This window comes from Tyto alba, unplaced genomic scaffold (genome assembly GCF_018691265.1).
Source record: "Tyto alba isolate M040663 unplaced genomic scaffold, T.alba_DEE_v4.0 Super-Scaffold_15, whole genome shotgun sequence".
Classification (NCBI taxonomy): domain Eukaryota; kingdom Metazoa; phylum Chordata; class Aves; order Strigiformes; family Tytonidae; genus Tyto; species Tyto alba.
In genome coordinates, this window is record NW_024881277.1 from 7598006 (window position 1) to 7618807 (window position 20802).

Sequence of the window (20802 nt, forward strand, 5' to 3'; positions counted from 1 at the left end):
GACCAAGGTTTACGGTTTCTGAAGGAAGCATTCCTTCACTCATGCCAGGCCAGTGAGGCTTAATTCCACCTAGCACTGACTCCCTGAACTTGTTTGTATCCTGTCAATATAGGAAAAAGTCATACATATTCATTAGCTTTATGGCGAGTATATACATAAATACAAGCCTTCCCTGGTACTCCTTTTAATACTATAATGCCCTTTACACATGCGTGGTTGTGCATCCTGGTGGTCGTTTCAGTATGTCAGTGGCCATTACTTCCACCTTGCTCATCTTCTTTACCTTCTCCTTTTCTTAAAATTGTCTATCTTGATACTCATCGTTGTTTTCATTAAGTTCACACATGACAAAATCAGTCCATTCTGGTCTTTTTGCAACTCTTCTTCTTGTTATTATCTTTGGGCATTCAGCATGTATACTACTTAATCTAAGCCGACCTTGGATGGTCAGTAGCTACGTGCAAGACTATCCAATTAAGCACCCACTATCTTCAAAGGTTATGCAATAAAGCAACTGCTACCTTCATAGGACTATTGTTAAAAATAACAGCTTGTTTCAAGGACCTACCTTCTACGCAATCTGTCCTTTCAAGCAAATATTACATGGAAACTTAAAGCTATCACTGGGATATGCAATGGGTGATTTGGTGACAGCTTGCTTAGAGGTTGTGTGGGATGTGGCATGGGAATGCCACAAGGCTCTGGGAACTCCCAGTTGATTAGATTTTTTTCTAGAATTTTTCCGGCTAGTGGAAGGGAAGAACCGCTGCTCAGGACGCATGGAGATCCGTGATGGGGACCTGTGGAAAAGTGTCTGTGATTCCCACTTTGGTCCCAAGGCTGCTGACGTGCTCTGCAGGGAGTTGCAGTGCGGCGCAGCCCTGCCTGTCGCTGGAGGAAGTCACGTTGGCGAAGGGGTGGGTCCCATGTGGGATGGAGAGCTGCGGTGTGTGGGGAATGAATCCCTCCTCCTCCTGCCCCAGGGGGTCCCCTCGGGACCAGCCCTGCACCCACGCAAACAGCGCTGCTGTGAACTGCACAGGTAAGGACTCAGGGTGGGCTGTTGAACACCGGGCTGTGCCGGGGGCAGGGGAGGAGGGCAGGGACTGTGCTGGCCTTGGCCTGAGAACAGGAGGGGTGATGTTGTCTCCTGCAGTCTGCAGTTATGCAGGAAAAGATGCAGAAGCCAATGTCTCGCTTCTGTTCTGTCCTCCTGCATTTGGTGCACGGCTGCCGAAAGGTTCAGGATGGGACAGAGTCCCTCTGTCCCCTTAGTTACTGTAGCTGCTCCTCTGGGTGCAGTTGTGCAGGGGGAAATGCCTGCTGCCCTGCCACAAAGCCCTGGGGCCAAGGAGCAGCACAGGGATCCCTCTGGAAACGGGGCTCTTCCCATGTGTCGATGTGACAAGGTAGAAAGTGAACAGGTTCACTGAGCCTGTGCTTCTCTGCGTGGCAGAAGGGCTTTTCTGCTTCCAGGGCTCCCACGTTTCTGGCCGTTGGTACCCGGGTGTGGATTTGCCATCCTTGGGCACCGTCCCTGGGGCCCTGGCTCTGCCAGCTCTGTTCCCTGTGAGCTGGTGGTGCCTTAACTGGTGGCTCTTTGTTCTGTCATCCCAGAGGCACAGCCAGCCTGGGGTACCCAGGAAGGGGTGTGGGCTCTTCACTCTTGTCCCGGAGTCAGGTGATCCCAGGCTGACCGGGGGTGGGTTGTGCTTGTGGAGACAAGGGAACTGGGGTATCTGTTCCCAGAGGCTCGCAAAGGGGTGACCTTCCTGGGGGGATCCCAGACAAGGTCAGGTCTGGGCTGATGCCCAAGGACAAGGAGGGAGCATGGTTGGGAGGCCTCACTGGGACGATCATTGCTCCACAGGGGACACGTAAAGTCCTGAGGGAGAGGGTGAGTTGGGAGGGCCCAGGGCAGGCTGTGGTCTAGGGGAGCTGGGGGCTCTGGGGAGGAGTAGCCATGTGAGCCTGGGGGATCCCTGGTGGGGACAGGTCCCTTTTCAGGGTGCTGTCTGGGGAGGAGCAGCAGCCCTGGGTGAGCAGGATAGGGCGAGGGGTTGTGTGAAGGAAGTGCCAAAGTGTGTGGTGCCACAAATGACCCAGCAGGGCAGAGCTGGGCACCCCTAGCCTTGCACAGCCCATGAGGATAGAAGGGATCCCTGAACTGCCCTGGGGACAGCCTGGATGGGAGTGGGCTCCCACCCTGGTGCCTCGGACTCCACCTGCACAGGGCTTCCCCAGACCCGTGGTGCTGGGGCTGAGCGCTGTCCTGACTGGTCCTGTGTCAGTGTTTGAAGGTGCTGTGGAGGTGAGGCTGGCGGACGGCGGCAGGCGCTGTGCTGGGAGAGTGGAGGTGAAACAACACGGCAAGTGGGGGACGTGTGTGGTCACTACTGGAGCATGAAGGATGCAGCAGTGGTTTGTAAACAGCTGGACTGTGGGTCTGCTGTTGAGCTCCTCAGTACGGACACTTTGGGCAGGATCTGGCCCCATTTGGATGGATGATGTTGGCTGTAATGGCACCGAATCTGCCCTGTCTGACTGCACACACGGAGGATGGGGTGAACATGACTGTGGTCATGCTTATGATGCTGGAGTGGTGTGTTCAGGTAAGGACAACCTTCCATACCTCTGGGGCTCAGATTGTGGAAGGAACGTTGCTGCGCCCTCAAGGAGCAAAAGTCAGGCACCAGAGCATTGCCCAGTGTGGCCAGTCACACTGCTGAGCTGGGACTGTCATTACTGGTGTCCCCAGTGCCTGGGGAAAGCCAGTGGGAACCTGCCCAAGGGTGCCTTACTGTGCCTGGTCCCTGAGCTGGCACAGATGAACCCTCCATCCCTGCCCTGCACGGTCTGTTGATTGCCATCTTTCTCCTCCTGTTCACCCAGGAGCTGTCTGGCGGTGCTGCGGGCCAGCTGCCCCCATGCCAGAGGCACCAGAAGTGACTCCTGTGGCCACCGACCATCCTGGGGAAGGGTGTGAGATGGGGAGCTACTTTTGGGTTATCCCTGCGGCAGACATGAGTCTCTTGGCTGAAGCAAAGGGATTGCTTGGAGAGGAAGAGCACTGGGCTTGGCTAGAAGAGCATGGTGGCACGTGGCACCTTGTTCCTCTCCCAGGGTCACCCCATGAGAGCCTGCTCATGGGGACATGGCACCGTGCAGGCAGTGCTGCCACCCAGCCTCTCTGCCTGCCCCAGCCCCTGGCTGCTCTGTGCCACAGGGGATTTGCCAGCAATTACTGGCTCTCCTCTGTGCCCACCCTTGAACCAGGAGCACGTGTAAGCCCAGGGCTGCTCTTCTGTCCACTCTCCTGCCTTCTGCCCAGCCACTGGGCAGGGCCATGCATGCCCAGCAGCGCACTCTGGCCATGGCGAGAACCTCTGTACTGGGTAGGCTCCTGAGCAGGTGGTGGCCCAGCCACTGACCACGGGTACATCCTCACAGTCCCTTAGTCCTGTGACATGTCCCATCCACCAGCCTCACCCCAACAGCCCAAGATCTCTGTGGGCATGGGTGCACTTCTCATGGCACCAAGGGGCTCCTCACGCCTGGCGCTGAGCTCAGTGGGGCAGAGCAAGCTGCAGCAGCCAAACGCACCTGGCCCCATTTCCCCAAACCCCGAGTGCTATGGGGGCTGCAGTGCCCAGGGACCAGTACTGGGCAGCCCAAGGTCTCTGCAGCAGCAGCAGTTTGTTGGAGAGACTCCTGTGGCTGTGGATGTTGGAAGAGAAACAAATCCCCAAGTGCTGTGCTGATTTCTGAGGAGCAGCAGGGGGGCGTGATGTGTTTGTACCACCAGCACCCCCTGAGAGCAGCTGGGATGTCGTAGGGCTTTTTGCCTGTGGCCACCTTGGAGATCAGCTGGCATGTAGTCAGGGTATTGCCAGAGGGCTGTGGAACTCTCAGGGTCATTGGTTGGTCCAGAATCTGTCCGGCTGCTCTAAGGGCACAGGTCCTCTGAGGACGTATAGTGATCCATGAGGAGGCCCTTTGGACAGCGGTGTGTACTCACACTTTGGTCCCAACGGTGCCAACGTGGTTTGCAGAGTCTGCTGTGGGCTGCAATAGACACACCCCTGAGTGCTGTGATGGTGGAGAGAAGGTGTGTAACTTGATATGGATGCTTTGTGACACCATCACCCTTAAATAGCTTCTAATGTGCAGTGAGTGATTTTGGTCACAGCTTGCATGGAGGTGGTGTGGGATGTGGGCATGGGAATGCCACAGCTCTGGGAACTCCCAGTTGATTTATTTCCAGGATTTGTCCGTCTGTGGAAGGGAAGAACCGCTGCTCAGGACGCGTGGAGATCCGTGACGGGGACCTGTGGAAAAGTGTCTGTGATTCCCACTTTGGTCCCAAGGCTGCTGACGTGCTCTGCAGGGAGTTGCAGTGCGGCGCAGCCCTGCCTGTCACTGGAGGAAGTCACGTTGGAGAAGGGGTGGGTCCCATGTGGGATGGAGAGCTGCGGTGTGTGGGGAATGAATCCCTCCTCCTCCTGCCCCGGGGTCCCCCCGGGACAGCCCTGCACCCACGCAAACAGCGCTGTTGTGAACTGCACAGGTAAGGACTCAGGGTGGGCTGTTGAACACCGGGGCTGTGGTAGGGGTTGGGGAACAGAGCAGGGACCGTGCTGGGCCGGTGTGAGGACAGGAGGGTTGATGGGTTTGTTTGCAGCATGACAATACTGCAGAAGGAAAACAAAGCATTGTCCCTCTGGCCTCTCCACCAGCTACTGAGGGTACAGAGCACAATCCACTCTCTTTTCTCGCCTCTGTCCCCAGAGTACACAGGGATCAGACTGGTGAATGGCAGCACAGTGTGTGCGGGGAGGGTGGAGGTCCAGGTGCTGGGGACCTGGGGGACCCTCTGTGCCTCCCGCTGGGATCTCTCGGATGCCCACGTTCTCTGTCAGCAACTCAACTGCGGGTTTGCTGAATCCATTCCTGGAGGAGAACATTTTGGGAGAGAGACTGGCCCTGTCTGGAGAGACTCATTCCACTGTGACGGGACTGAAGCCCTCCTGCAACAGTGCCCAGTGACCACCCTGGGGGCCTCGCCGTGCTCCCAAGGGAACGCTGCTGCTGTCATTTGCTCAGGTGAGTGCTGGAAAAATGCTGCATGACTCCATTTGTCACTTGTGTGCAACATACCACTAAAAGTAGGGGTTCCATGGCTGTATCAGGCTGAATTTCTCCTTGGGGAAACCCTGGCTTCCCCAGGAACCGTCTGGAGGGCTTTCCCTGCTCAGACTGACCGCTCGACTTTGGGAGAGCTGAGGACTGAACGGAGGCAGGCATCTGCCCCCAGGGCAGTGGCTTAGGCCCCAGCACCACCGCCAGGCCCGGGCTCCTCTGTCCTCGTACTGTGCAGCGAGCCCAGGACAGGGCTGCAGGGCTCTGCTCCATCCCTCTGGCTGCAGCCGCCGCATCCCGTCCCACAGAGAGCCCTGCAGAGCCTCATCCCCCCACCCAGGCAGGAGCTGGTGCCCCCAGCAGCAGCTGACCTGGCTGTGAGCTGCAGGGAGGGCCCAGGCTTTGCCCTTGTTTCTCGTCAGCACAAGGCTCCACCTTGTCCCGTTTGGTTGAAAATCCCCCTCGCCCTGCTCCCTGCAGGGTGCCATGCTCCCGGTGCCGCTGATGGCGTGGCATCTCTGCTGTCCCCAGGCCCAGCCGGCTTTGGATCCCTGCGGCTGGTGGGCGGAGGGAGCCGGTGCGACGGACGAGTGGAGATCTTCCAGGATGGGGCGTGGGGCAGAGTCCTGGATGAGCAGTGGGACGTGCAGGAGGCCAGCGTGGTGTGCCGGCAGCTGCGGTGCGGAGAGGCAGGGACAGCCTACAACCCCCCAAAGCCTGAGCGAGGGACGGGCCCCGTGGGGCTGCGAGGGGTCCGGTGTGCAGGGCACGAGGCCAAGCTGACCCTCTGCAACACCTCCCTGCCCAGCAGTGCGCTGGCAGCAGGGCTTGCGGAGGACGTGGGAGTCATTTGCTGGGGTGAGTGGCACTGCCCAGGCCCAGGTGACGGTCTGCGCAGGCAGGCAGGCCCTGACAGCGACTGGGGTTTCCACCCGCTGCAGGGAGCCGGCGGGTCCGGCTGGTGAACGGGGCCGGGCGCTGTGCAGGGAGAGTGGAGATCTACTCCCAGGGCATCTGGGGGACTGTCTGCGACGACGGCTGGGACCTGTCTGATGCCGCCGTCGTTTGCCACCAGCTGGGCTGCGAGAGAGGCAGTGGAGGTAGCCGGCTCCGCTCGCTTCGGGGAAGGCTCCGGGCAGATCTGGCTGGATGGTGTGAACTGCTCCGGGGCCGAAGCTGCTCTCTGGGACTGCCCGGCTGGGCCCTGGGGGCAGCACGACTGCGGGCACAAAGAGGATGCGGGAGTCATCTGCTCAGGTCTGTGCCACCTCAGGAGCTGTGGTGGGAGCCTGGTCCGGGGAGGGCAGGACGCGGGGAGAGCCGGCCATGGCCAAGGCTGCCCCTGGCTGCCTCTGAGCTCCTGCCCAAGGCCCACCCATGCACGGACACCCTCAGTCCCACGGGGGGTCCCTGGGGAGCTCAGCTGTCCCGAGGGTTCGGGAAGGGCAGGGCTGGCTGTAAATCCGGGACTTCTCTCTGCCCCTGGGTGCAAGGGGGATGTGGTGGCCTTGCCCCTGCCGGCTGAGGCCTGGGGGTGTAGAGGTGTCCTGGCTCCCACAGCCCCAGATCAGCCTGTTCCCGCTTTGGGGCCTTTTCTTCCCAGAGTTCGTGGCCCTGAGGCTGGAGAACAGCGACGGCTGCTCCGGGCGCCTGCAGGTTTTCTACAACGGGACATGGGGGAGCATTTGCTCTAACTCCATCACTGACAACACGGTGACACTGGCGTGCAAGGAGCTGGGCTGCGGGGACAGAGGATCCCTCGAAACACGCCTGCCCTCTGGCAGGGTGTCTGGCCCTGCCTGGCTGGATCACGTGCGGTGTGGGGAGACAAACAGCTCTTTCTGGCAGTGTCCCTCCACACCCTGGAACCCACAGTCATGTGAATACCTGGAAGAGGAGATCCACATCACCTGCAATGGTAACTCTGAGGCACCCAGGCACCAGTGTCACCCCAGCTCCTGCTCCCCACAGGGCATGGCCAAACACAGAGAAAGAGCTTGGAGAGGCTTTTACTTTCCATGCCAGACCCTTGTGCTGCCAGTGGCACAAACGTGACCGCGGCCACACACATCCAGCAGCAGTTGCCACCCAGGTTGCCAGCAGTGCCTGGGAAGCAGAGGCATCTCCAGGTGAGGTCTCAGAAGAGACCAGATGGTTTTCAGAAGAGCCTCCCCTCCACAGACAAGCTACTGCTGCTCTGTGAGCCAGGGACCTTCTGGGGCTGAGCAATCAGGGTCCCCCCACAGTCCTGCATGTGTCCCATGGATGACAGGGTTTCAGTTGCTGCCCCAGATGGTGCAGGGAGGCCCGAGCAGAGCTCAGCCCCACTCTCTTCTGCATGATCCCCCAAACCAGCCCCTTCACCACAGTGTTTCCTTCTTCAGGGGGACAGCCAGAAATGCCTCCAACCTCGCTGGCACCGTGCCCCAACTCCACGAGCTGCACAGGTAGGGAGCTCCCCTCTGTGTCTGGCAGGGCTCTGCCTGCTCTCCCGGTGCCATGGGAGGTCTTACTCTTCTCCAGCCAGGGAGAAGATTCGTGCCGTGGGAGGCAAGGACGAGTGCTCGGGCAGAGTGGAGGTCTGGCACCGTGGCTCCTGGGGGACGGTGTGCGACGACTCGTGGGACATGCAGGATGCCGAGGTGGCGTGCAGGCAGCTGGGCTGTGGCCCCGCGGTGTCTGCCCTGCATGAGGCTGCATTTGGGATGGGGACGGGCCCCATCTGGCTGGAGCAGGTGGAGTGCCAGGGGACGGAGCCATCCCTGCAGGACTGCTGGGCCCGGCCCGGGGACAGCGGGGCTTGCCGGCACAAGGAAGATGCTGCTGTGCGCTGCTCAGGTTAGTGGCAGGGCTGGGAGCCTTTGCTCGGGTATTAGCAGGGAACTAGGGAAGGCCTTTTGTCCACGCGGTCCGGGCATGGACCCCGACCTTCCGAGAGAAAGAACATTCCTGTGGAGTGCAGGAGCCCGGTGCCAGGCAGGGAGCAGCCTCGGTGTAACTGGCCGTGCTCTGGCCACTGCCCGTGGGGCCCTGCAGCCCCAGGACTATCCCCTGGGCTGCCTCTGCCATCCTGCCTGCCTCCCAGAGCAGAGGTGCTGGGCTCTGTCCCGGCCTCCCTTTCTGGCACTACAGGAGGGGCAATTTGGGTGGGATGTGTCAGGGACATCTAGAGACACACACACACACACACACAACACGGTGTGTTGGGGAGGAGGTTTCCTGATACCCACACACCCAGTGTCTCAGCCCAGCTCTCCTTTTCCTCCTCTGCAGCTACACCCAGGACGACAACACCCCCACCCCGAGCAGGTAACTTGTCCTCCCCGGAGTCTGGGTACCCCCGGGGCCAGGCTGTGACCCACAGCTGGATGGAAGGGGCTCCTAGCTGGGGTGTGAAACTGCCTGGAGGAGATACTGGAGTGGTGGCAGGGGGTTGGGGAGAGCTATAATTTACCCAGGATGGTGGAAGCTTTCCTGTCACTCACCCCTGGGGTGCTGCCCCTTCGAAGTTGTCTCCCATGCAGATCCCACCCGAGGCCATCAGAGCAGCAGCGGGAGAGTCTCAGTGCCCGTCATCATGTGCATCATCCTGGGGACCCTTGTCTGCCTGCTCCTGGCCCTCCTGGCTGGGCAAGTGCTGAGCGCCGGGGCTGGGCGCAGAGGTGAGTCCTTGCCCAGAGGTGCCGGGGGGAGATACCTCCTGGTAGGGCTGTAGGGTGCTGTGGGGGTGTCAGCAAGGGGCACAGGCAGAGCGGGAGGGTGAGACTGTGTGCTGCTACCTGCCTCGTGCTTCCCCGTTGAGTGCCTGGCTGTGGGGCACCAGCAGCAAGGGGTGGAGAGAGCCCCGAGGTGGGGGCAGTTAGCCATGGTGTGAGGAGAGAAATGGCAGAGAGGGGATGGCCAAGGCTGGCAGTGCTCTCGGTAGTGCTGGAGGGGGCTCTGGGGCAAGAGAGATGCTAGGAGGAGTGTGGGGCAGCAGGGTCCATCACCGTGGTGTCAGGCCCCCAGGCTGTCCCCCTGCCCAGCCCTGCCCACCCCCTGGTGGGACAGGGGCAGGTAGGGGCAAGCTCCAGGTGGAGAGGAAATGTGGGAACATATCCGGGGTGAGACAAGGGGGACATGGCGCACAGGCCAGAGGGGCATGAGCACTGTCTCCAAAGGGATGATGTGAGGGTGATGCTGCCCCAGATAATCTTCACACCAATGCTGCCCTCACTGGGGATGTGGCAGCTGTGCCTGGACAGTGCAGTGGGGCCGTGCTGTTGGACCAGTCCTGAGGTGGCACATGGAACCGTTTTGGGGGAGCACAGTGGGGTCCCTTTGCCCCTCTGCCTGTCCCTGTGCCAGCCCTCTCTGTCCACAGGCTCCAGAAGAGCCCAGGAGCCCTTCCCCGAGGCTGTGTACGAGGAGATTGGGTACAGCCCAGCGTGGGAGAAACGGGCCAGGTTTGATCGCTCAGGTGGGTGTGGGTCTTCCCTGGAGGCACATCCGCAGGACCCTTTCCTTTGGCCCCAACCAGGAGCTGACCCTCTGAAGCCCCCCAGCCTGTGGTCCCTGTGGTGCTGGGGCTGTGGGGGCTGTGGGGAGAGCATCCAGGTCCTGGGACCAGGAGAGAAGCTTTCTCCCAGTCAGCTTTGACTGTCCCAGCTGGACAGCCCCTCTCTTCCTGCCCCTGCACCCCATGAGACACCCGAGGAGCGAGGGAAGGGGCTGTCCTGGGCCAGCTCTGGAAGCTCCTTTGAGACAGGGTTTGTCCCGGGGGAGCAGGGTGAATTCCCAGCCCTCCTCCCCACACAGCCCCAGCTCTGTGGGTCCCCCTTCCCCAGCAGCGCTGACCGTGAACCACGTCAGTGGGGCTTGCTCCATAACACCTGCTGTGCATCTCTCCAGGCTCCTATTCAGAGGAGTCCCTGACCCAGCTGCAGCCCCACCCTGGGGTCAGTGAGGAGGAGAAAGGTCTGGGATCAGCACCAGGTAATGGAGGCAGGAAGGGGTTGATCTCCCTGCAGACATGGGGTGGACAGAGGTGTCCCTGAGTGTCACCATCGGAGAAGGGGAGGACATGGGCATCACTTGTGGTTCTGCCAAGCCCAGTGTCTGCGCTTTGTGTCCCTGCACATCCTCTCATCCTCTGCTCTGCAGGACGGATCTTCTCACTGTCACCAACTCCCCTCTCCTTTCAGATGTCCTTGTCCTGCCCGGAGGTGACCCAGCAGATGGCTACGATGATGCCAGGGAGGTTCCTGATGCGGGGGAGGATGCTGTGCCTGGGCAGGGAGAGTGGGAAATGCCCAGGATGCCAGAGGAGGGAGCAGGGCCCAGGGCTGCACCTGGAGGTGAGAGGGAAAGAGAGCGCTGCCTGTTCCTAGGGTGCCATCCCTGGTGCCCCTCAAGTCACTACCCTACTGACACCCAAACCTGCAGGGAAGAGGAAACCTGGCATGGGAGTTTTCCTTGAAAGGCCCGGGGGTGGGAGAAGGAGCTGAATGTGGTGAGGAGCAGGGAGGGTGGTGGTGTACAGATCCCATGGAGTGAACTGAAACGTCCGACCTTGCTGCTTGCAGGGGGCAGCCTGCGCTCCTGGAGAAGTGCCGACGTCCCTGGAGCTGAAGGAGACACCTCGTCCCCGTCCCCGGGGAGCATGGGCTATGATGATGCTGAAGAGGTGCCTGTGGCACTTCCCTGTGAGGACGCAAAGGCTGTGACACCGGAGCTTGGTGCACAGCAGTCCCTGAGCCCCAGGCCAGGAGAGCCCATCCCTGCTGCACAGCTGGGTGCAGCCGGGAGGGAGGAGAGGTCTGTGCAGCTGGGAGAGCCGCAAGCACCAGGGGACTGTCTCTCTTGAGCCATGGGCAGCAGAAACAGCCTGGAGTTTCCTCCATTTTTATTCCCATTTTTATGCTGTGCATTCTTATATTTGTTTATTAAAAGCCTCTGGGGGCTTTGACCCAGAGCTGGTGCTTCCCTGCCAGGTGTCAGGGCATCTCCCTGAGGCTGCTCAGGGAGAGCAGAGAACAGAGACACAGTGGTCGGGAAGGGGCACGTCTCAGGGACAGCAGGCTCGGTGTCAGCCTGGGGCTCCGTGAGGCCATGGTCCCTGGGGAATAATCTTGGTGACAGAGACATCTCCATCCTGCTGCCCAAAGACAGTTTCTAGAAAAAATGGCTCTCTGATAGGTCCCATGATGCACCCCAGTAGGAGCACCCTTTTCCTCCCCCAAGGGTTCCAGCTGCTCTTTCCCCCAGGCCCTGCCTGGGCCACGCTGATCCCACAGTGCAGAGGCCACAACAGAGCTGCCATGTCAGGGTGAGCCCTGGGCTTTTGTCTCACAGAAGCGAGCCCTAAGGTGACCGCAGGTCCCTGAAAAACCCAGCCAGCCCCAGGTGGGATCATGGCCCGTGGATTACCTCCCACAATGCTTGGGAGGCAGCTCTGCTCCCCACTGCCCTGGCACAGGGTGCAGAGCCACCTCCTGGGAAACACGTGTCTGGGATTCTCTCTCCTCATGCTCTGCCAGGACCCCAGTCTCCATGGGCTGTTCCTCCTGCCTTGCAGACCCGGGGCAGCCCTGGGAAACCCTCCTCCTGCTCCCCTCCAGCTCCCACCCCTGCCCCCCTGCTGCCTTGCCAGGGATGTCAGTTTGGGTTGTGTGAGGGGCAGTACTTGTGGGCAGGTACAGGAGGGCTGGGAGCACCGAGGATGAGGGCACTGTTCCCTCAGCGCTGTTAGAGGGCCAGGGGGATGGAGAAAGCTTCCCCACAAGACGCGTGCAGCAGCCAAAAGCTGTGCTCCAGCCCCTGGCCTGGAGAAGGGCCCATCCGGGAGGATGCTCATGTGGGCACTTTTCCATGGCAGTGGAGATTTTGTGTCCCTCCACTAAAACTGGTGCTGCTGGGAGCTGAGCCAGGGTCCTTCTCCCTCAGCTGGGGTTTCACCTGCCCCAGCACCCACGGCACAGAAACCTTGTGCAGAAGCCAGGCTGGGAGAAGAGTTTGGCACCTGGGCAGGACCTGGCGCCCAAACTGCCCAACTGCCCTCCCTGCTCCCGCTGGTGGGTCTCCGCACTCCACCGGCTCTTCCCCAATGGGCTTCTCTGCTGCAGGCTGGAAGGTGCGTTGGGTGTCTGTGGCAGGATTGCCTGGGGGGAGTAGCTGCAGCTCCATAGTGCTGCAAACAGCAGGATCTGGCCCTGGAGCAGAGTGGAGAGGAGGCAGATGTTGCCAACATCCTCTCCTATAGCAGTGTTGCCCCATTCCCTGCTGGGAGCTCCTCCACCCCTGGGCTGACCCTGGGGGCACCTGGGGGGAGCCGAGTTCACACATCCCTCTGCCCCACACCTGAGAGCCTTCCTGCTGGCAGCCCTCATGGGAGAGCAGTGTTCCCAGGGCAAGACCCCCACAGTGATGCGTGACATCCATGGGCATTAAAAACACAGCCTGGAGAACTCTCACTGGGATAAGCTCCAGCCCTGCATCTCAGAGAAATAAGTTTATAAAAGTGAAGTAAAGATGAAAAGGGGAGTGTTATTTTCTGAACATGGGATGGTGGGGGCCTCTGGGCAGTATGGACACTGATCTGCACACTCAAGGTGCCCCAAGTGGGAACTGGGGAAAAGAGCCCAGTGCCTGTTCAGTGTGACTGCCCCACCAGCTCTGCCCTCCCATAGGTGTAATATTTCTCCCATAATCTGGCATCTGGTAGAGGTTTGCCTCTTCCTCCTTGAGGAAATAAGCCCCAGGCGTGGGTGAGCTTGAGGGGGCAGCACCCCTGAGCAGAAAGAACCTGTTTCATGCATTTTGGGACTTAACAGTCTGGCTCTGCCAGCTGGGTCCCTTCTCTGCAGCAAAGCAGGATTGCCACTGTGCCCCAGATCTGTGGCTGCTCCTGCAGCTCCTGAGGATCTACCTGAGGGGGGTCGCAGTGAGACCCCAACCCTCAGCACTGCTGCCCCACACTGGGCAGAGCTTGGCTGTGGAAAGCCCATGGGAGAGCAGCCTTATTTCTCTGAGTTTGGGCTCCCTGTTGCCAAGGGCTGGGCACCCTGCAGTGAAAGTCCGTGTCTCTCACCCCGTTTTGGTTGCCAGTGGTTTTGCTGGGGGAGCAGCCAAGGCACCATGTCCTGGCTCTCGCTGCCTGGGCATGTCTGTGGACAGGCTTGTGCCTCCCCGATCCCACCAGCACAGGGTGCGGAGACACCAGACACCCCATGAATAAGAGGTGGGCACCGGCCCCACGAGTCGCACCTCTGCCGAGCTGTGCCTGACCTCAGCAGCTCCACGTTCCCTGAACTGGGGCTCTGCTCCAGCCAGTGGTGCCGGTGGAAGGAGAAACACCTGGAGACAGGGTCAGGGTAGGAAATGTCATTCCTCCGGCTGGGAGTCCCACAGCCCTGCCCAGGCTCATCCAGCTCAGACACCCCTACCTGCTGGCACAAAGGAATGCTTCTCATGTGGTTTGGGATCTCCCCCTGGAGAAAGGACAATCTCAGAGCCTTGCCCCTGGCAAGCCACCAGGGCAGTGTGGCCCTGGTCCCAAAGGACACCTGGGCTGGACCAGCACTCTCACAGCACATCCCTCAGTGCAGCCAGAAAGGATTCCGAGCGTGCTGCCGACTTCTGTGCCCTCCCTGAGGGCTCCCCACAGGGAAGCACACTCTGCTGCCCAGCGCTGTCCCTGGGCGGCGGGTGGGGTGGCTCTGTGGTGCCGGGCAGTGACATGAGCTCAGGTCCAGCACAGCTGCCGCTTCTCCTCCAGGACGGTGCTCAGCCGAGGCAGCACACCCAGCCATGCCACCGCCCTCCTGCCCTCAAAGCCAAGCCCTGGCTGGGCAGGACAGACCCACAGGGCCTGGAGATGACCAGAGCCTGAACTCCAGCCCACACCTGCCTCTGGCTGGGGAGTCAGGGCAACAGCACCCCTGGAGGTGCTGGGGATGGAACCCAGGAACTCCCCCATGCAAAGGAGCTGCTCAGCCACTGAGCTACAGTCCCTTGAAACCTGCCAGCAGGAGAGACACTCTCCTCCCATGATGTGTCTGTGCCAATCACAGTGCCGTTGTCCCCAGGTACCCTGGGACCCTCTGCAGAAAACAGAACCTGAAGCCTCCTGAGATAGGGGAAGTCAGGACTGGCTCTCCACTGGGGCCTGATCCAGCCCTAGGGCTGCACTGCAGAGTGCTGCCCCTTTACCGACTCTGCAGGGAAATGGGGCAGGAGGAGGCTCTTGCTGCAGGCACTTCTCCCATGCTCTGGCCCATTTTGAGCTAGGTCGATGGAGAAGAGAATACCCCTAAGCCTCCTCTGCCCCCCAGGACAACACCCCTCTCTGCCACGTCTGTCCCCAACTCCACAGCAGGAGCAGTGCAACAGGGTGAGGGAAATTCCCTCTCTGGGGTGAGGTTCCCCCAGGCTCTGATGGCACCCCGGGTGTGTGGTGGGGGCACACAGGGGCAGAAATCCTATAACCCCTCCTCCAGTCACTGGGGCTTGCCCTGCACCACTCCTCCCACCAGCATCCCAGGAGGTGAGGTGGACAGCAGGCTTCCATCTCCCTGGGGCTGCGGGTGTGGGTGGGCTCAGGGACCTCCCCACTCCTCCAGCGCTGAGGCCTGTCCTGACAGCAAAGCAGTGCCCTGGGACAGCCCTGGCTGGGGTCTCTGTGGCAGGGTGGCTGAGCACGGGCAGCTGTTAATTCCAAGGCTGAGAGCCTGACCACACACAGGGGTGGTGTCTTCATGGTGGTAAACATGGGACAATTGTGCTGCTCAGCTGCAAGGAGTGCCTCTCCCTGGGACTGGGGAGATGGTGGCCTCCCTGTGGGCAGTGTGCCCTGGTCTGGGAACTGAGGTTGAGGTGAAGGATGTGTGTGAGGAGGGGAGCAGTCTGTGCACCAGTGAGAATGACCATGAGGAGAGAGACAGAGTCTTTGCAGAGACCCCTGAGTGGAGAGATCCCGATCCCTGTGGAGCAGGGAAGGAGACCCAGCTGGAGAACACCCCAAAGACACACTGAGTGGAGAGTCCTGCCCAGGGGAAGGCTGGGGGCTTGTGGCGCAAGAGGAAGGATCCTTCTAACCTGTAGATGTGCAGCTACAGCGCACGGGCAGTGCTCTGGCAAGAGGGGAAGGAGCAAGGAGGGCCAGGGCAGGATGGACAAAGGCAGACGGGCTCTGCAAGACCCTAAGGGAGAAAAACATTGCTGAAACCTGGGGTTGAACCAGGAACCTTTAGATCTTCAGTCTAATGCTCTCCCAGCTGAGCTATTTCAGCCCTGCTCCAGCAGCCCTTGTCCCTGTGCCACCTGGGCCAGGCCACAGCCTGACACACGTGAGGAGAGCTCCTTGGGGACGTTCCCAGGAAAAGCTGTGCCCAGTGCAAGCAGAGCGGGCCTGGCCTCTCCCTGCCCCTGTGGCCAGGTGAGCTCCAGGTGCGGGGTGGGTGCCAGCTTACAGTGGGCGTGACAAGATATGTGTTGGGCCTTGAAAACAAAGGTAATGGTTGCAAAGTCAAGTGAGAAGGCCAGGCACATTCAGCTGCAAAAGCTGAGGGTGAAAGAAGTGTGGGGTTAGTGGCAGACCCCTCTCACAGGGAAGAGAAGCCCAGGGGAGGAAGAGCTTGTGCTGGTGCCATAGGCTTTTGCTTCATTCTTGCCTGAGCCAGAGCGTTTTTTCAATGTTGGGAGACCATATGTAGGGGGAAAGGAGGCTTGGAAACCTCCAAGGGTCTGGGTTTCAGAGCCTCTCAAGATAACCTCTTCCAGTGTGTAAGTGACCTCATGGTTATGACCTCATGGTCCTCATCTCCTGCCTGAACGTTCTTTCCACTTTTGTCCCTTGCCTCTCCTTTTCCCACCATCCACCACAATGAAGAGCCTGGATCTATTTTCTTAACTGCCTGACAGGTACTGAAATGCTCCTACGAGGTTTCCCAAAGCCTTCTCGTCTCCATACTGGAGAGTGTTCCCTCAGTTCCTCAGGTGGGAAGCTCTCCAGCCCCCTGCACGTCTACACATGCTTGACAGTATTGGTGCCTCTTCACTGAGCTTGCTCCAGTTGATCATGTCCTTCCTGTACTGGGGGCAGGGGGCCCCAAACTCAGTGCAGTACTGGGCATGTGGTCCAGCAAGCACTGAATGGAAGGAGAGAATCCCTCTCCCTCATCTCCTGGCCATGCTCCTCTTCAGACAGCCAGGATGCTGTTGGCCTTCTGGGTTGCCAGCCGTCTCCGCTGACTCATGTGAAGCTTGTTGTCCACCATGAACCCCAGGGCCTTTTCTGCTGAGCTGCACCCCACCCAGGGCTGTTGCCCAGGGTTAGGCCAGCCCAGGGAAGGACTTGGTTGAAGATGAGGGGTGTTGAGGGAAAGGATTAGGGAGGTAGGTAGGGCTTAGATTTCAGGCATCTGGTGAGGGTTTCAGCTTCAGTGATCAGGGCAGGGATAAGGATGAGAGCTCACCTTTCAGGGTTAGGTGTTAGGGTATAGGCAAAGGTTTAGGGTGAGCAGGACAGAGCCAGGCCTGAGGGGCAAGGATGTGGCACTCGGCGTGTATTTGTCCTCAGAGTGACCGGGGGAAAACCTCAGCTGCTGATGACCAAAGGCATCACCACTCAAATGGGCTGGGAATTAGCACTGAGCCCCTTGGCAGGGCACATCCAAGGGGCTACATGACACAGGATGTCTCTGTCTCCTTTCTTGTCACCCTGAAGTCACTTGCCTCTGTTCTTCTGCTCTAATCAGCCCCCAGAGAGGCCCACGTCAATCTCCTGAGGGAGCTTCCTCACCCAAACCCCTCAGCATGCCCCACTAAACCCCAAAGACTCTTTATTCCTCCCACAGCTCAGTAACTTTCCCCTGGGAGCTTGTTAGAGTGCAGAAACTATAATTAGTTTATTCTTGCATCTTAATTTCTGTCCAGTTGCAGGGGAGCTTTTAGAACAGCCTGTCTTCGAGGATGGGTTTTGTTAAATATAATGATGTTAACAACCACATGATGTAACACAAGTTCATTTCTTTCTCAGTTATACCTCAGAAATGCTTTGAACATTGACAAATGATTTTTCAGTTGACTGTAAAATGTTGCCCACAACACCCCAAATTCATTTGCTAGAGGTGGGCATGGGCTAAGGAGGCACAGGAAGATGGGCAGGGAGATCACTAGAGGCATGAGCTGGTGACAAGGCTTGGGCTGAAATTTGGCCAAGAAGGTGGAAAAGTGATTTAAACTGCCAAACTCTCTTTTAGCCACTGCTAATTGTGTATATTTATAATTTCCTATCTATTTGTCAGCATATTTTTATGGTCATCGCTTGAGGAAGGTAGACCTTAGTGGAGGCTTGGACTTGGCATACAGTTGTGGACTTCAATGTTGATTTTTTTTTTTTTTTAATAATTTGCATCATGTTTTACTTCCGTTTCTTCAAAATTAATGAGTCCTGTGACTATTTACAGTCAAGTCTCAGGGTTAATCAGGTGGGAATTGGTGCAAAGGAGCTGTAACATTCAGCTGTGAACATCAGTGAGGAAGTCTGATGTAGAAGAATGCAAGTCCCAGGCAGCCCCTGAGGGAAATGGTGGGGCTGGGGAGGTGGGGAGGAAAGTTGCCCATACAGTGGGGGACCTTGAGGAGACGCTGTTGTTACATTTCCTGTCCTCCTTAGAAGACCCTCTGAATTGGAGAAAGCTTCTATCACTTCTGTAAAATTAAAAAAGATAAAACCCCTTCAGAAAAAAAAAAAAAAAAAAAAGTTTTATGAAGTTGTCATTAAAATCTTCCACTTAAGTTGACTCCTGAAGCCTCTCCAATTACCTGTACAAGCCTGAAAGTCCTGAAATATATTATGGAAGAAATGAGTCTCCCTCATGTTTTCTCGTATTTAATGAGCCTTATGGTGTATTTGGTGCTTGAACCTCAGATACTGAGAGGAGCTGAACCAACCTCTGAAGGGGTTAAGTCAGAAGCAAAAGCCAAAGTGTCTTGGAGTGTTAATTGGCCCCTCTGAGGCCCATTACAGACCAGGTGTCCCCATGGATTAGTTAGAGAAGAAAATTGGAGGCTGTGAGTACAGGTAGGCAAAGGCACTGTGCAAGGGGAGCTGATGCTGAGTAAAACTTGATATATTTTATCATGGCAAGTGGTCAGCCCCAAGAAGGGGGATCCTGTCCCTCACACTGGCTCAGGGCTCTTCCTGGGGCACTGTGGGGTGGGGTGGGCAATGCTGAGTGGAGGACAGTGGTACCACAGCTCCCAGCCTCCCTGGGGGGCTGCAAGGAAGCCACGAGGCCCCAGTTCCATGTGATTATCATGTCTCCTTTCAGGCCTTGGTAGCAGAGACAACTGCCATAGCCAAGGGGACAGAGACCCCCAGGCTGTGGACACCCAACCTATGGCATCTCCCTGCCTTTCCTGAGATCTCTCCTTCCTCCCTGCCTGTTCCTTGGAACACAAAGCACTGCACTGATCTGGGCTCTGGGTGACCTCTGGTACCACTGCACTACCCTTCAAGGGACATTTTTTTCTCCTCCTGTCCCGTCTCAACCTCCCAAGCTGTACTTTGTGATTCTTTTCCTTTCTCAGGTGGTTTCCCACTACAAAGAAAAGGTCCAAATCTCTGAAAACACCCAAAACTCCTAATTTCGAGCTACTCTTTTACTCCCGCACGACCTTCCACACCATCAGGACAAGGAATCCAGGTCCCTCAGGCACTCCACACACTTCATGTGCTTAATGCCCTCTAAACCCACCTTTGCAGACATCCTCTGGGCACTCTCCCGTTCCTTCCTTCTCCTCACAATGGAAAGCCCCAGAGAATGTTACAGGTGTGGCCACACCAGTGCTGAGTCGAGGGGGATGTAACTCCCCGTGTCTCGATGGTCATGCTACAGTGCAGCTCCGTATGCAGGAGCTGGCTCTATTCATGGTGAGCCTTTACCAGGTACATATGGCATCACTCACAGTGCCCAGGGCCTTCTCCTCAGACTCACTCCTCTGCTGGTCCAGTCCCACTTTGCCCCTTCTCCTTGTACAACTTGAGGTTCCTGCTGGCCAAAGACCCAAGTATCTCAAGGTCCCTGTGCACTGAAGCTCCAGCACATCAGCATTTAAGGCATGTGTGCAGATGCTTCCTCTGAGAAGACAATAACTTGACTGGGTGTATGGCAGTATGAGTAAGAAAAAGAAATGCTCATTTAATGGAAGTGATGACGAAGGTGGAAAGCACCACTGTAACGATGAACGAGCTCATCCCCAGTCACACTGAACTTCACAGGAAAACAATGAGCAGTGAGGTTGACCTAAATCTATGCGCCTCAGATGGTCAGTTCCAACACCTTATTGGGCAACAATAAGGTCAAGTTCAGGGATAGGAGTGACAAAAATCAGCATTTGCTGCTTTCTAAGATTTGCAGCAAAGTCCTGCCAGCAGGCAGCAAAGGTACAGATGCAGAAGCCACCCCGACAAGAATGTTGTGCACACTGAAAAGTCTTTTTGGTTGAAGGCAGACCATGACGATGGCTGAACAGTTTGTCACAACAGGCAGAGCACAGCCTGACATTTCCGATCCTAGTTCAAGTGACTGCAAAGAACAAGAGGAAGGAATATGATGCTTGCAAACAGCCTGGATAATGAGCATGATCCACGGCATCTGGTCACAGAGGCCAAATGACCCAACCAGCTGGTGTGCATGTCAGATGCAGAGGGCAGTGGGGCCCAGAAGAACTTCCCTATTTGACAAAAAGGGTTGCAAGGAGCCAGGCTTACCAAGAAAGGCAATCTGCAAAGTCATGATTTCAGCTGGGACAGAGTTAATTTTCTTCCTAGCATCTGGTAGTGCTGTGCTTTGGGTTTAGGATGAGAACAATGTTGAGAACACAGGGATGTTTTAGTTGTTGTTGAGCAGGGCTTATCCTAAGTCAAGGATTGTTCAGTTTCCCATGCTGCCAGTGAAGGGGGGCACAACAATCTGAGAGAGTGCATGACCAGGACAGCTGACCTGAACTAGCTAAAGTGCTATTTGATACCACATGACATCAGGCCCTGTATATAAACAAGAGGGAGGAAGATGTTTGGCTGGCCGTGAGATGTGGATCACTGCTTGGGGGGACCAGCTGGGCATGGATCAGTGGGTACAGAGCAATTGCACTGGGCACCCCTTGTCTTCTTTGGTTTTATTCCTCTCTCTTTTTGTTATCTTCCTTTTCATTACAGTTATTGCAATTATTTCTATTATTATTACTAATATTATTATTATTACTACATCTTGTTTCAATTATTAAAGTCTTCTTATCTCAACCCGTGAGGAATTTTTGTTGTTACAACAAAAGTTGCCACAAGCTTATCACCCAGAGTGCAGGGAGAAAAGAATGAGAAAAAACATTTTTAAAATTCTAATTCCTTGGGCTTATTCTTGGCAGCAGCTTTGTTAGGATAGCCCAGCATTCAGGCACGGCACGCAGGAGACCCTTTTTATTGCTGAGATGCTCTCAGGGAGGCGGACCTGGTAGAGTGTTCAAGGCATTTGTGAAAGGTTCAGACACAACAGATGAAGCCTCTAGAGAAGTGGAATGAAGCCAAGCAGTTACCTCTTACGACAATTATCACAGGAAAAAAATGAACCAGAGGCTTGGCCTAGCCAAGCTCTGGGTACTCTGCAGAGAAGGTGAGGCAGG

The 20802-nt window shown here is 57.4% G+C and overlaps 1 protein-coding gene and 1 non-coding gene across 2 annotated transcripts; one reads left to right on the top strand and one right to left on the bottom strand.

Annotated features, from left to right (window-relative positions):
• Positions 1-2570: 2570 nt before the first annotated feature.
• On the top strand, positions 2571-11450 carry LOC122153067 (antigen WC1.1-like). The gene is given in 13 exon segments (XM_042789180.1): positions 2571-2612; positions 3332-3395; positions 4789-5103; positions 5677-5997; positions 6081-6223; positions 6225-6396; positions 6743-7057; positions 7663-7977; positions 8664-8801; positions 9503-9598; positions 10030-10113; positions 10704-10823; positions 11386-11450. Coding segments are annotated over 13 exon segments (2190 nt in total).
• Positions 11451-15334: 3884 nt separating this feature from the next.
• On the bottom strand, positions 15335-15407 carry TRNAF-GAA. The gene has a single exon. It is a non-coding gene; the product is annotated as a tRNA-Phe (tRNA).
• Positions 15408-20802: the final 5395 nt, after the last annotated feature.